At 36.0% G+C, this 14,881-nt stretch overlaps 1 protein-coding gene across 1 annotated transcript; it reads right to left on the reverse strand.

Moving 5' to 3' along the window:
* Positions 1-3,206: 3,206 nt before the first annotated feature.
* Positions 3,207-14,881, reverse strand: LOC146166845 (sodium- and chloride-dependent betaine transporter-like). Its single transcript, XM_083385159.1, has 14 exons — positions 14,820-14,881; positions 14,390-14,496; positions 13,346-13,476; positions 12,655-12,781; positions 12,166-12,322; positions 10,323-10,455; positions 9,284-9,418; positions 7,388-7,491; positions 6,938-7,062; positions 6,424-6,536; positions 4,986-5,123; positions 4,308-4,511; positions 3,506-3,673; positions 3,207-3,329 (listed from the first exon to the last, which is right to left on the reverse strand). Exons 1-14 carry the CDS (start codon positions 14,879-14,881, stop codon positions 3,207-3,209), a joined length of 1,827 nt encoding a protein of 608 aa, XP_083241285.1.

Here is a 14,881-nt window from a genome sequence, read left to right on the forward strand (position 1 = left end):
AGGGCAGGGATACTATGGGTTAAGTCGTACACAGGGCTACAAAATTCTGCCTGAATAAAAAACTATTATATTCAGGTTGAATCATAAGTGATGCTTTTAATATTCAAAAACGTACAACTAAAATGAAACAAATACTGCCTTAAAGTCTTTGATTTATGATTGATATTTAAAGTAGTTATGCTTTCTAAAATTATTACAAATGAAAAGTTTTGTATTTAGTATTCTGCGAAGGAAACTATTCGTTTAATAACATTTATCTCGGCAGAACAAAAATACTTCTAAAAATACTTCGTTCTATTAGAGTCCAACAACTTAAAACAATTAAACTTAACACGAGCTTTACTTAAAAAGGCACTGATCAGCACTTTTGTGTCTAATGTAAGATTATTATTTTACCCTCGTTTGGTTTGTGTTATAGGCTACATTGGCAGCATTGCGGCTGAGCTCTTAAAAATACATTTAGAAACAGCTGAACCAAATGTTTCACGTCAGCTGAACTCCTTTTAAATGTCGTAGAAATCTCTTAATAAGCTTGAATTTTTGTTTTACCTAAATCACGTGTGTGATGTACTTCCTGATTGATTTCTCAAAATCTGTGTTTTGTTAAAAACTTTCAACCATCGCCGACTTTTTCTACAAAAACAAACAAAAAAGGAAAGGCAGAAATAAAAAATCTGAGCTTGTCACATTTCTAAAACTGGCCTTCTTTGTGAATGGTAAAAAACAATACATTACGAACAGTTTTTGTTTCAGGTTTCTATCGTCAGTTTGTTGTTAAAACATTTGGACAGTTAGCCCCTGCCGCGTTCACATACTTAGCATTCCGTGAAAAGTGCGTTTGGCGACACACACATTTTATTCGTCGAAAACTTAAGCCTTGCAACTTACTTTAATATACACTGGTGTAACTCAAACTTATATTTATGCGCGACTGCTTCACACAAGGTACAACAAGTGTAACTTGGGCTTCGGTAAATTGACGACTGAACAACATGCGTCTTGTTACGGAAAATTTACTGCCTTCTTCACCGTTAAACCTAAACAGTCCCAACTTTTCGCAATGGCCTTTTCGACAAAACTTCCGAAAAGTTTCCATGACGCGTAAGACGCTGCTGCCAACGAATCACTTGCGCAGTGTGTATATATATATATGCAACAACCGGTTACTGCCCAATCGGCCTAAAACCCAATCTTCTATAAACAACCGATCTCCGAATTGCGGCTGCTGAATGGTGCTAAACCGATTTAGCAACCTAAAACTATCAAGTCCATTTTAAAAGGCCGTTTTAATGCTTATAAAACGTGGTTCAACTTTAGCATCTCCACGTTTCCTGTAATTTTGTCCGGACATTCATATCTCTGTTTTCAAAATGCGCTCTGTTTAAGCATAGCGCTCTGTCGCATTCAATATGACTGGTGAGTATTTGACCAATTCATTTCCGATTGTCTGCCTAATTGAAAATTAGAATTCACTTGGACTATATAGGTACTGTACTTGTAGGGTAGCGCTTACGATCCCTGTAGTATAAATAGCAAAAGGGTTTTTGTGATTATTAATTCATCTACTAATTCAATTGGCAGAAGTCAGTTTGACTGTGACGTGGATATTTGGTTTTCTTTTTGTGGTCATTTTTTAATCGCTTTAGAAACCTTTTTTTAAATGTTGTTAGAAATAAAGCATGGAAATTGTGTTTTGTACTTTTTTGGTTGACTTTCGTTTGATACATTAAACAAGTTAAGTTTATACAATGCGAAGTCCAAAACTGCAAATCTATTTACAATGGTATTTCATGGGTTTCGAGCGTATAGATATGGACCTTTTACTTCCCCTGGCTATTGAGCAGTACCTTTAGAAAACATTAAAACCTTATTTTGGCACACAGCGGCACAACTGGCATAGTCTGGGCACACAGGATGAGGTGAATTAGTCTATAGCCAATAACCGATTATTACTGTTTACTGGAGGGTATAACATTTGTTATTGTTTTTTTTTTTTTATTTAATTAGCTAATTTATTCATATTCCGAAAAATAATAATAATGTAAATTTAGATTGGTCAATGGTTTTAGAAGTCCGTTTATATTGCTTTTTCAATTAAGCAATCCTATCTCTTTTATGTTTTTATATTACTTTACTGACTCGCAAAACCCGAAAATGCTGCTTAAAAGTAAACCACTGATAGTACAAATACGTAAAATTATTGTGAAATATGAAAAAAAAATATATATTTTCAAAAATATGAAAGCCATTTAAATTTTGGAGCATAATGGTTGGAGGTTGAGGTAAGACGTAGTAAGAATATCGCAAAGTCCATACACCAGTAGATTTTGTGACCGCCTTCTCTTACGGCCACACAAAAATCATAACGGCAAGGTGACTGAACCTGTCATCCAGTAACAGATAAAACCAGAACATAGCAAATGAGACCTGGCCAAGATTATGATTAGAAATACGTTTTTTTTGTGAAAAAGAACTGTTAACCAATTAATAAGGTGGCTTTATATTATTCCAGCTTTTTATATCCAGCAAATTTAGCAAATGTCTTACATCTGTTTATTTACTTCAATACGAGTGACATTGTGAAGGAAGAAATAAAAATGCCGTCTGTTTATATATATTGATGGAGTAATAAGGCATGCAATTTAGCAGAGTCAATTTTTATTTTTTTTATTGTCTTGGCCAACCATGAATGGGCCATATTGTTGAAATAGAGGATTGCTGATGAAGTTTTTTGACCGGGAGGGAGAGGTGATAGAAACTCAGGTTTGCTTACTTACATTTGGGGATACAGATGATAAGAGTTGCTGTATGGGTACCACAAGTTATTAAGGGTAAAGGACCTTTGCTAGTGACTTTTTCATAAGCGAAGTAAAAAGTTTCAAAATTTTTATAAGACTTTGGTCGCATAAATAACTCAAGTCGTGAAAAATGGTTAAACTTTCGTTTTTTTTGGTGCTCATAGCTCATAGCACAGCACCCAACTGTAAACACACCTTGAACCAAAATGGGAAGCGATCACGCAATGGCGTAAATGAATAACAATTTTATGATGCGATGAACATGTCGATGAATGATGCCGATACATTTCTACATATTTTTTGATGGTTACTCGACGCTATAACACAAAAATCCTCAACTAGCATAATGCGGTGAGGTTTAGATAAACCACTTCTCCAATTAAACCTTTTCCTAATATCGATCACTGGTTAAACGGATGTCAGATGCTTCGTTTCTGCAGTATCAAGATATTTTCCAAGTTTTTTGTCTTCATCCATGTCCATATGTAGCAAGGAGAAGTCTTTTTTGGAAGTTATCGCAGAGTTCCATCGCTGCAAATGAAACAGAGCCAAGCTTTTAACGGACTGAATACTGATTATCTTAAGCATTATTTCTAAAAAATTGGTACTAGATAAATCATCTCAGGTCATTTTCTATTTTTATTTGTTTTGAACTTCATATAGAAAGCTAAACATTAAATACCACATGGTAAACGTAAGTCACATACCTGACGAAGGCTTCCCGGTCCGCTTAAGAGAGATTTCACAGCCAATATTGGAACGCACAAAATTGAAGACAATGACAAACACCAACCTAAAATGTTGGCCCCTATCGGATACTCATAATCGCCTACTTTCAGAGGAGACCAGTTGATACAGTAAAACAAAAACACCGCCTGAAGAAAAAGGGAAAAGTTTAGATTATACATCACTACTGCATATCTCTCGAAACACTCCTAAAGTATCGTAGTATATAACTCACTTGAATTTTGTATGAATAAAATACTTACAGGTGTGTGGTTATTACTATTTCGTTACTAATTATTTAGGTTCAGTAGTTCGAAGTAATTTACAAATAAACTTTTTAATCACGTTTATTGTTTAGTCAAGTCTATCGTCTGACACAGGCACAGTGCTTCCCAAACTTGGAATTATGTTACCCTTTTTAATTTAATAAAATATTTGCGACCTTGAGGATAAGTTAATTAGTTTTGAAAGGCCCATGAAGGCCTAATAGAAATCCTCGTTTATTATTGAAAAACAGTAATGTATTTTTAAAGCAGTATAATTGAAAATCGCGCTTAGGCTTCTTCTGTGTTGAATTGAAGGGTCACAATGTATTGAACCGAAAACATGTTATTATGTCTATTTGTTTCATCATGTTGAATAATGAAGCCAGTTTTAAAAATTTCATGCTGACCCTGGACGAAGCGAACCCAAAAATGTTTTTTTGGGTTTGTGTTGAAATTTTTTGACAACCCCTGGCCTAATCCACAGTTTGACACACTCTGATCATCGCTTACAACTTACTGCAGTAATAGCCGGAATACAATACTTGTAGGAATAGTCCATAACGACAGGCACTCTTCGCCCAGTCATGAGTTTAACGTCTTTTCTGTAGCGCTCGGCGTTCCAAAGCCAACCCACCGCTACCGACTCCAACATAGCAACCCAGATCAGACAGATTCCCAAGCCTCCATAGTAGTTAAATAACTCAAACCAGTAAACTCCTGCCTACATAGTAGTTTTGTGGTTGAATTAGCAGATAAAGATTTAGTAGAGACTAGATAAATAACAACATGGTTGTTTACTGTTTGCCAATAATTTAAATAAATAAAATGAGTTCCTTTAAATTTTGACGTGGCCTCATTTTAGGAAGAACAGATTGGTGGTTCGAATGGTATAGAAAAAAGGTTTAGTAGAGATGAGATAAATTGCAACACGGTTGTTTACTGAGTTTGGCAACGATTTAAACAAAGAAAATTAGTTACTTTCCCGAATTAAAAAAAAAACATTGACGTGGCACCATTTGGGTAACGCAAACGCCCTTAGCACAATTTAGGTATTATTTTTTTAAAGATTACCATTTTTTGAAGAGAAAGGCAATTTTAAGCAAAAAAATTGCATATAGAATTAAGAAAAAGGAACTTAATGGTAACTTTTAAGAAGAACGAACTTAATTGAAACTTTTATTTTACTCTAACCTACCCCAGTGATCATGAGTTGGGCTGCCAAAAAGAAGGCTGTTCCAATCCCGCAGTTCGTAAGTGCCCTCTTCTTCCAAGTGGACACGAGAGAGGGAAAAGCGTCCGTCAACATCGTCGATATTCCCTCGAATTCGCTAAACTACAAACAAGGTGAGCTTGGTTTAAATTGTAAAGGAGCATGAAATTTTTATTTCGGTCCCGTTTTTTCGGTTTGTTTAATTTCGAGCGCAACGACTATAGAGCTACATCAACCATCAGTTATAAAATAGATTCCAGTCCAAAATCTGTGTCCTACTCCACAGCACTGTATTTCCCTCCGTCCAAGGAACCAAACATACATCTCATCTATAATATGTGCAGCGAAAACAGTAGATGATAATATTACACCTTTACGATTTGTTTTACGATTTTGTTAATAATCCACCTATACGATTAGTATAGTGTACGGCTTAGTTGGACCCAACAAGAACTCATCAGTCACGAAACTCGAAAAGTTTTACGTAGCCTAGTTTGCCGGATTAGGAAAAATTTGGAATTCATTTAAAATGGATTTTTTTTTAATTTTCTGCTAAAAAGAATTGTGACGTTTATGACAGACTTGGACAACTAGATTTATTTTCGCTTTTTTAAATTAGATTAGAATTAAAATTAGAGCATTTTAGTTTTTTCAAATTAGAGTAGAATTAGAATTACCGAATTCCTAAAAATTCAAATTTCAACTAGAATTTGAACTATAATCACGTTTAGTTTTTACAACCAATTTAATTTAATCACAATTTATTCTTATAAGAACGTGAATGGTAAATATGCGTGTGCTAATTTGTATGCATTTTTATGCGTTTTAGCCTGTAAAAATTACATACAAGTCGTTCCAACCAGAAAATTTTAATTGAAATTCTGTGTTTGAACTGAGAGACTAAAAATGCCGTTGGACAAAGTAGCATTTTTGGTAAAATCCAAATTAGATTAGAAGTAGAATTAGCCGCAGTTTGCTCTAATTCAATGAATTAGAAAACTAGAATTATCTAGTTGTCCAAGTCTGGTTTATGATCAAGCCAAATAAACTCACTCCGTCGAGTCTTGTATTCCAAGTCGGTAGCACAGTGGCTTATTTCGTCATTGGTGTTTCTTTAAAGTTGGTGTTAAAGTTATGCAAGCAAATAACATTGACGTCTTGCTATACAGGGTTATGTGACTCTGTTCGTTATCGTAAAATAAATTTATTTCGCTGATACGTTCAACTTTGTCGTCGAAACAAAATTGCTTTTGATTAAAATATTCGTGCATGTTTAAGTATGCGATGCGAATGCTTTCGGTGTGCTAACGATACGCAAGCCGTAATCGTTGGTCAAAAAGCAGCTTCAGAAGTGCTAGATCACAGTGGTTAACACACATATGTGTGTGCAGGTTTCTTTTAAGTATGACAGATTAGTACTTACCGCCGAATCGATTGCAACGAAGTAAAGCATAAGAAAGAAAAGAGCCGACCAGACGGGAGCAAACGGCATCAAAGACAAGGCTACTGGAATAACTTGGAACACGAGACCTGGACCTGCCATAGTATACATATTTGATGTTTTACCAATTATAATACATATTAAAACTTTTCGGATAATAGTTTACACCAGGCAAAGTCTTTACAAAACCATTTCAAAAGTATCGAATGTAATAACAAGAAAGATTCTATTTTGTCATCAGCATCATTCTATACCAGTTATCTACGCCAGTCAATGGTTTCGCTAAGAATTAGAAAAATCATATGGTTATTTTTTTGTGTGTTTTTTGAGATATTTCTGCTACTATTATAATATAGCATTCTAGAGTTAGGTTTTTATACAAATCACACACAATTTTTATTAAAAAATTAGGCCATACTTGTTGGTTAATAATTACCTCCGAGTTGGTCAATAATACCTTTATTTTTTTCAAGCGACTTACATACTTTTTTTTTACCTGATTCAACAACCTCCCGGATGTCAGCATTGGTTTTTAGCGCAAGGTGACCCAAGATGCTGAAGGTCACGAATCCCATCACGATGGAAGTGACGATCCCGCAGGGTATGACGAAAACCGATTGTCTGTCAGACAGTGTTGTAAAAATCAGGTCATTTTTGAAAGGCTCAAGTCCCAGCCATGTTATTATTAGAGCGCGTCAACTCAAGTTACGTCATTTATGTACAAATAAATTGTTAAACTATTAAAATTAGTGAACTTGAAAAAATCTAAACCGTCTGAATAATACCTTAATCTGTCAGAATACGAAAAAATATGACAAATCTTGTTCCAGCTCGTCAGTAAAGGTTCGCATATTAATGTATACAATATACATACTTGGATTTAGTCATTTACCTTAATTTTTGATACTCACGCTAAAATGAGAAAAAACTCTCAAAGGTAACTTACTGAAAAAAGTCTTGTCGCTTTTTGTTGTAACTTCCAAATGCAGTGAGAGCGGAAAACCCAATCCCGAAGATATTAAAAGCCTGTGATATTCCCTCCATCCAGACCTATATATTCCGAAAAAGCAACACTCAAATCATTCTAACGAAGTGCTCCAATTAACGTTCTTGCTTGACAGGGATTCATGTCGTTCGATCTCATTTTTCCAAATTGTACTTTGGCAAAGCAGTAATTATAGCTAAACAGGTTTTGCATTTTTAATGTGCGGCGAAATGTTGTTTTGTAACGATGCCGTTTTGAGCAAGGCTTTTAACTTCACTTTTTTGGTAAGTCGTACACTACACTGTGTCACTGTGCACTGTTCACCTTTCCAATCTGGAGCGCGCAATCACAGGCTCGCGTGCTAATCAAGTGCGCCAACAAAAGCGTTGTGCCGTTGTGATTAGCAAGGCGTTTATTGTTGTTAAACTAGAAACATTTGTTGTGGTGGTAGAATTCTTTGGACTTCTGGGTCTAATTATAAACGTTCATTATAAACAAGTAACGTTGAGTTGCTTATATGACTTAAATTGACCAAATAATTGTTTTTCGCATACAACGCCATTCCAGTTAAATCCACGCTCACACCAATTTATTTTTTTACATGCTAATCAAGGTATTTTACATCCCCATTAAAACTTTTGATTGCTTGAACTGCGTCATAACGAAAGAAAGCGAAAATATTCCAAACGAGCGAAAATATTCCCATTAGTTCTGCCTATACTTGGCTAAATCGCTTGATAAAGAATTAAGTATCTTTGTTAGAAAAAATACCAGGTTAATTTGTCAAGGTTGACTATCCGCTAAGCGTGTATTTCGCTACACTCGGGGGTTCTTAAACTTTTTTTACCGCGGACGCCTAAAATTTTTTTTTGGCCTCGAGTGGACCACGGTCGGCACAAAAAATGACGTCATAAATTGACGTCACAATACAAATGAACTTCATAAATCTTCTGATTTCGGTCCAAAAATGTAAAGTGTGAAATGGAGTCTAAATACATTTAGTGCAAATCCGTTTTATTTATACTTAAATTGTTTTCTTTGAAAAAATGGTAACTTCTTAAATATACACTAATATTTCAATTAGACCTTCATGGACCCCTTAAAACTAGTTCACGGACCCCCAGGGGTCCATGGACCCCAGTTTAAGAACCCCTGCGCTACATAGATACATACAGTCCAACACACGTTTAGTTATTTACTTTGCACTGCAAATTCAGCGGGCCTCGAACAAGGCATGTATACTTAGGACTAGAATTTGTAGCATATTTCCGTTGCAAGTTTTTTTGCGAAATAACATAATAGATTTAAAAACACTTTGCACGAAATCTGCATTTGTTAAGTTAGCTAATTTTTGACGGGTAACTCGTGAAATGGATGAATAAATGCCTTCAGCTATAATTAAAATTAGCTGTGGGTACGTATTACTGAGACAAAGTAGGAAATGTGTTTAGCGGAAACATTTAATTGAGTTTCGGTTTACATATTACGTTTTAATGATCATTCTGCTTAAATTATACGCTGTTTCAAATAACATGGTTTTTTTTTGGAAAAGTAATTATTCATAAAAAAGGCGTATCCTATATACGCTAGTCTCGTCGCTTGTTATGTAATCGTGTAAATTGACCTAAGTATATATTAGATCAGCTTAAAAATCGCTTGATAGCCGTTTCAAACTTTTTTGGCCTGGCGCTCTAATTTTTAAGTTTGGAATATACACCACGACTTACTAGATTGAATGAATTTTGACAGAATCCAAGTTTGATATATTTTAAAATAGCAACACGCTGTAATACGAGGAACAGCGAAGAATGAACAAGCAATATTCAAGATGTGAAATCAAACTGGCAATTGACTCACCGAAGGCTTCAGAAGAACCCTCATGTCCGGAAGTAAAAAGACTTTGATTCCCTCATAGGCTCCCTCAAGTGTTAGGCCGCGAATAAAAAGCACGACCAGCATGATGTACGGGAACGATGCGGTGAAATAAACCACCTACACGAGTTGAATGGCTGTTTAGACGCGGCTGATGAAAAGGCTGTTATAGACACATCATATAATGAGTGAGATAATTGTCCAATAACAAATCGATATGTTCATATATAGTTTCTATCAGGGGTGGGCAACCTGCGGTCCGCGGGCCAGACCCGGCCCGCCAACGCAAATCATCAACCTATTTTTCAAACTGGGCACGAGGCCATTCCTCGTACTTTTTTGGATATTTGATCTACGTAAAAGCAATTTTTTTGCGAAACTTTTTATCGAGTTAAGCATTTTTGTGCAAATCTGCATGGAGTGTAGTATGTAGTTATAAAGCCTTTTTGCAAAATGCTATAATTTTATCCACAATTTACAGTGGTTACCGTCATAATAAGATGCGTAAAATCCACACAGCTAAAATTTAACGGTCCGCAGAGACCTTTATGAGTTTGGCCCCGAGTTGATTTAATGCATATAGTTTGTATTAGTCTCCCATATACTTGTCTGTATGCCTATTTGTAATAGAAAATAGTTCTTTATAACACAAAAACTTAGCAAAAAGTTTGGCGGAACATTGTAGATTCTATCGAGGCCTGCAGTATAAGAAAACCACTGGATGTACAGTACAGTTTAAATCAGCCGAGCTGCGTTTATTTCCGTGAGAGTTTACCTAAAAAAACGCGACCCCCCGTTCTAATTGCTTTTAGACCAGACACGGAACATTCTCTAAGTTTACCCATTTTTTCGGAATTTTGACAGTCAGCAGTTTAAATCACCTAATCAAGGATTAATTTTTTATCAGAATCGAAAATAAAGTTGAACAGCTCATCCCAAAAACGGTTTCCAACAATACACGGAGTAACCTCACAGTAAATTTGCTGCAAATCAAAACACAGCGGCTTAATTAAATCGGCTTCACCTTTCCGCTGGATTTGACTCCCATAATGGTGACCGCGAACACCGTAACAAATGCTGCCACCAGATAACCGAACATGGTTCCGTTAAAGTCGCCGAAATCGGTGAAACCGCTTGATTGCCGCAATACGTGACGCCTATGAACGGAATATGTTCAACAAAAGAAATACCCATTTGTCGTTCCTTTGGTCATCACCAGTGTTGTAATGACTTAGGGTTTTAACTTAAGTGCACTTGAGTCACAATTTTTAAATTATTCGGCTTGAATTAAATCTTTTGGACAAAATACTCCACTTGGACCTAAGTCATTTTGTGAAATATCTGGGGATTAATGTGTTATTTTTTAGTTAAATTGCTGCTCATAATCGGACGAGTTTACCAACATGAATAGTTTAAGAGTTTACTTTTATGTCATTGACATGACTTGAAAATGACTTGGGCAACCGATGACTTGGACTTGTTATTTTTCAAATGACTTAACTGGGACTTAAGTCATTTCACAATGACTTGTTTACAACACTGGTAATTACTGAAATACGTGAAGCCCATTGCTTTCTTTGACAATCTTTGCGGGGTATATCAAAATTACAATAAGTGAAAGGTATAACAAACAACGGATTTAGCACGGTAAATAAAAGTCTTTTAACATGCGTGTAAATATTTTAGATAAAGTGTCAATCATGATAGAGTGGAGTCGGTTTAGAAAACTTGTCTAGCTCCGACACTACATTCTTTATTCCTTCCATTGAAGTAATTAGAATAAAATAGGGTTTAAATACCGCAATCCACTCTTAGGGGCGTTATATTACTCCGGCACCCGCAAAGAGGCGTGGAAAATATTCCAGCCTATATTCCATCTTTACCATTTAGAGCAGCGGTTCCCAAACTGGGGTCCGCGGACCAACTGGGGTCCGTAAGGCATTTTCAAAGGGTCCGCGAGGAGAATTAGTCTTTAGGCTTTTCAACATTAGGCTTTAGCGAATGTTTTAAACATTAGTCTATGCTTTAAACATTATCTGTCATCATGATTGTCTTATAGTTATGCTTAATTATCCGATCATATAGCGTGTTTTATGATGTCTCTTGTGACATCATAAAGCATTTATTTTGTACTACCTGCTATCAGCGAATCGTTCGCATTATATAGAAAGTTGTTACATTAGAAAGAATCGTGACTGCACTAGTCTACTACAAGAAACATGGGTCAACTGACCCTTGGATTTTTCTGGGCCGCGAAATTTCAAGATAATTGCAACGGGTCCGCCAAGCAAAAATTTTAGAAAAGTTTGGGAATCGCTGATCTACAGTGTGCGCTTGCGGCCGGATAGGTTGTTTAAACTTGCGACTGCGCAAAGGCGATTCGAACTCGGGTTTGCAGTAAGTAGTCATACTCGAGTGCTAACTTCCGAGTCCCACTTCAGTCAAGTAAACCCACTCTTTCGAGTGCTGAGTCTCGAGTCATGAGTCCGACTTTGATTCCGCAGCCTTTCCTAACGAGGCGAGAATCTAACAATAATCTATTAGGCGACAGCTTAGTTTTTAAGATAACATCTAAAAAAATGATGCCATGGAAGATAGCCAGGTGCGCCCAAGGCAAAAAAAGAAATACTCGACAAATATTTTTATCACTTTTACTTTGTTTTTCGGCTTAGGTCATTAAGTCCATATAGTAGTCTACTTAAATAATAATGCTAATATGAGGCCTATGCAACAAAAACTGAAGGCAATTTTAAAGAAATGTCGGCATAATCACCACATTTTCAAGACCAAAAGGTGCGTCATGTGATAAAAAGGGTTAGGAAAAAACACTGCTGCAAAAAGTATATTGCCGAAATGCCGTGTCTTACCGCCAGAACTCAACCTGAGGAAACGTGATATTTCCTGTAGCGTTTGCGACCAGGTTAGGTTTTCCGTTCAAGCTAAGATTGGTGGGGCTCAATGAAGTCGTGTTGATTGCCTTAAAATCGTCCAACGAAACGCAGCTTTCAGTATTCCAATCGTTATCTGCAGACAAAACCTTTATAATAACCCTGTGGACTCTTGTTCGTCGAGTTCATACAAAATTAACAAAAATTCTTCAGTCCACGTGATTAACTGTCAAAGGCACATCAGCGTTAAACCTAATACTTGCTAGATAGACGCTAAATTAAAAGAAAAATATCCCCTATGATTTCGTTTTATCCACGTGTTTTTTCCATGGACCTTAGTAAGTCAAATAACCTACCAATTTTTTTAACTTTTCGCTAGACTTGAACGTGAAGGTTTTTATGCAAATTCAATTCATTTTCCTTTAATTACATTGGTACACCGTGTTTTCTAAATAAATCAACTCTTACCGCATGTGGTCCAGGGAAGAGCATCAAACGTAAATGAATTGACGAAGAATAAAATGCACCAAGCCATGATTGACATGTAAGCTATCATGCACCAGGTAGAAATAAACAGACTGGCCCAGGCGAGGCCCTGTAAAAACAAACAACCCGGTTGATAGGTCTTGAACAGCTAAACAACTTGCAGTTTTGTGATTTCATTTCGAAAGTCACGTCGACGAACAAAAGATTCAATATAGGCTATATTTTAAAAGGACAATAAAAACTATGTGACGAAAAGCGATTTTCAAAAAATGTAACGCCGATTTGAGAAACGTTTGTCTAACTTACAGTCTCTCTTAAAACTGTGTTATTTAAATAAATTATTCATTTTTTTGTTATGTCGAGGTATTTTTAACATCCTAAAAAGTTCTAAATCCATCACGGTTAAAATTTTTAGAAATCATTCGACGTCAAAGTTTTCGCAAAACGTAAATTTTTTAAATGTCAGTTATTTCATAAATTTTGCTGTCAGAATTATGAGGGCAATAATTTTGATTAAAAAGAGTAGATACTTGTGAAAACTGCGTTAAAATTATTTTTTGTTCTAAACCTGGGACGAAACAAAACAGTAGTGCTTCAAAGCACCTTGCAATCTCTGGTGTAAAATTTGGTTAACAAGTGAAGAAAAGTAAAGTATCAGACTTTAGCGGCCTACCTTCATCAGTGGAATGCGATCCCACGCGCCAAGCTTGCCTCTCTTCGTGAACTGGCCGAGTCCGACTTCAAATGTGTAGAGTGGCAATGCCATCAGCACACAAGCAAGCAGAAACGGGACGAGAAATGCTCCTGACAGATAAAACAAAGCACTGTTGGCAAAACAAACTATCTAATCAAAGATTTTGTTTGTCAAACGACTTAAATCGGAATTAATGCTGAACTGACAGGAATAAACTACACCTAAAGCTACAACCTACCTACACCGAACAACAAAAATATGATTTTTTTGCCCTGCGTAGTTCTTAAGTCTCTTTGGAGACACTTTAACGTACAATATGACGGCATTCCTGGGGGAAGCAAGTGCATTGACTTTGTGTAATATCCTTACGACTTTAGGGAAAAATCAACAACGTTTGTCAATTTTTCGATTTTCCCTTTTTAAGCGTTAAATAAGGATTTACAAAAGATACGTAACAGTTATAAAAATCAGTATCAATCAACACATGGGGTTAAACTAAAGTTATATGCGTTGCCTGTTTAAAGCAAGTTACATTTTGCCGAGTATTTCCTAAGTTTTTGTTAATAGTCGGCATAATTAATAGTGTATAATGGTAATGCTATTAGTACACAAGCTTACATCGATGAGAAAAAGAACCCTAAAAATAGAAACATGGTGGGCCAAAGAAACCATCTCGATTGGCAAGCAAAAAATAAATTTAAAATCAAGTTGCATCATAGGTTTGCCGACCCGCGGGGTCCACTGGAAGATTTCCAGAAGTACTCAGAAATCAGCAAGGACTGTGGTAAAATCTGTTGGTTATCTAATGAAACGTCAAAATTGTTAAGGCAAGTTATAAAGCACATTTGAAGCCACCACCGAGGTAACCGAAATCACTTATTCCATAAGGATTTTTTTTTTTTGATTTTTGAACTCACGACCTCGGCGCCGTCGCTACACCTAAAACTAAATTGCAGATATACACGCATTTGCATGAACGTGTAAATTTAAGTAGGAATATCAAAGACGAAAAAACATATTTACCTCCACCGTTTCTGTAGCAAAGGTAAGGAAATCTCCAGAACATTCCCAGACCCACGCAGTAACCAAGTAAGGCGAACATGAATTCTGAGGGTCGGTCCCATTGCAACCTGTGAGTTAATATAAGGGAGTTAATATATTTCCCATAAGTTAATGTAAGACAAAGCAAAACTAAACAACGTTTTGCGCTAATAAATTAACACAAAGTGAGATGCCTGTAAGCCTAAACTGTTTTTAACCTCGTTTTGACTGTCATGACTTTAAATAGCAATCGCTCTTCTGGCGTTTCATGACTTTAGTTTAATTGTGGACACTAATGAAACAGTTAACAGCTGTTTATTGGGCAAACTTGCCAGAAGGCATATTCATCTTTAAATCTGTAAGCAAGTACTCCAGCCCCAATTTATTTTAAAAAATAGAACATTTGTCAAACCGTTTTGAATTTTTCTTTTCGTTTGTGATCTCCAATTTCTCAGTCGATGTTTTCTTTTCCAT

The sequence above is a fragment of the Ascidiella aspersa genome, chromosome 1, assembly GCF_963924565.1.
Source record: "Ascidiella aspersa chromosome 1, kaAscAspe10.2, whole genome shotgun sequence".
In the NCBI taxonomy this organism is placed as follows: Eukaryota; Metazoa; Chordata; class Ascidiacea; order Phlebobranchia; family Ascidiidae; genus Ascidiella; species Ascidiella aspersa.

What these genes read in the sequence shown, in the direction of transcription:
- LOC146166845 (XM_083385159.1), bottom strand. Translation starts at nt 14,881, where the DNA reads ATGGAAAAGAAAACATCGACTGAGAAATTGGAGATCACAAACGAAAAG. An exon ending in TTGCTACAGAAACGGTGGAG is followed by an intron (nt 13,477 to 14,389) that starts GTAAATATGTTT and finishes TTTATCTGTCAG; the next exon opens with GAGCATTTCTCGTCCCGTTT. An exon ending in TCGTTGCAATCGATTCGGCG is followed by an intron (nt 5,124 to 6,423) that starts GTAAGTACTAAT and finishes CCTTGTTTGTAG; the next exon opens with TTTAGCGAATTCGAGGGAAT.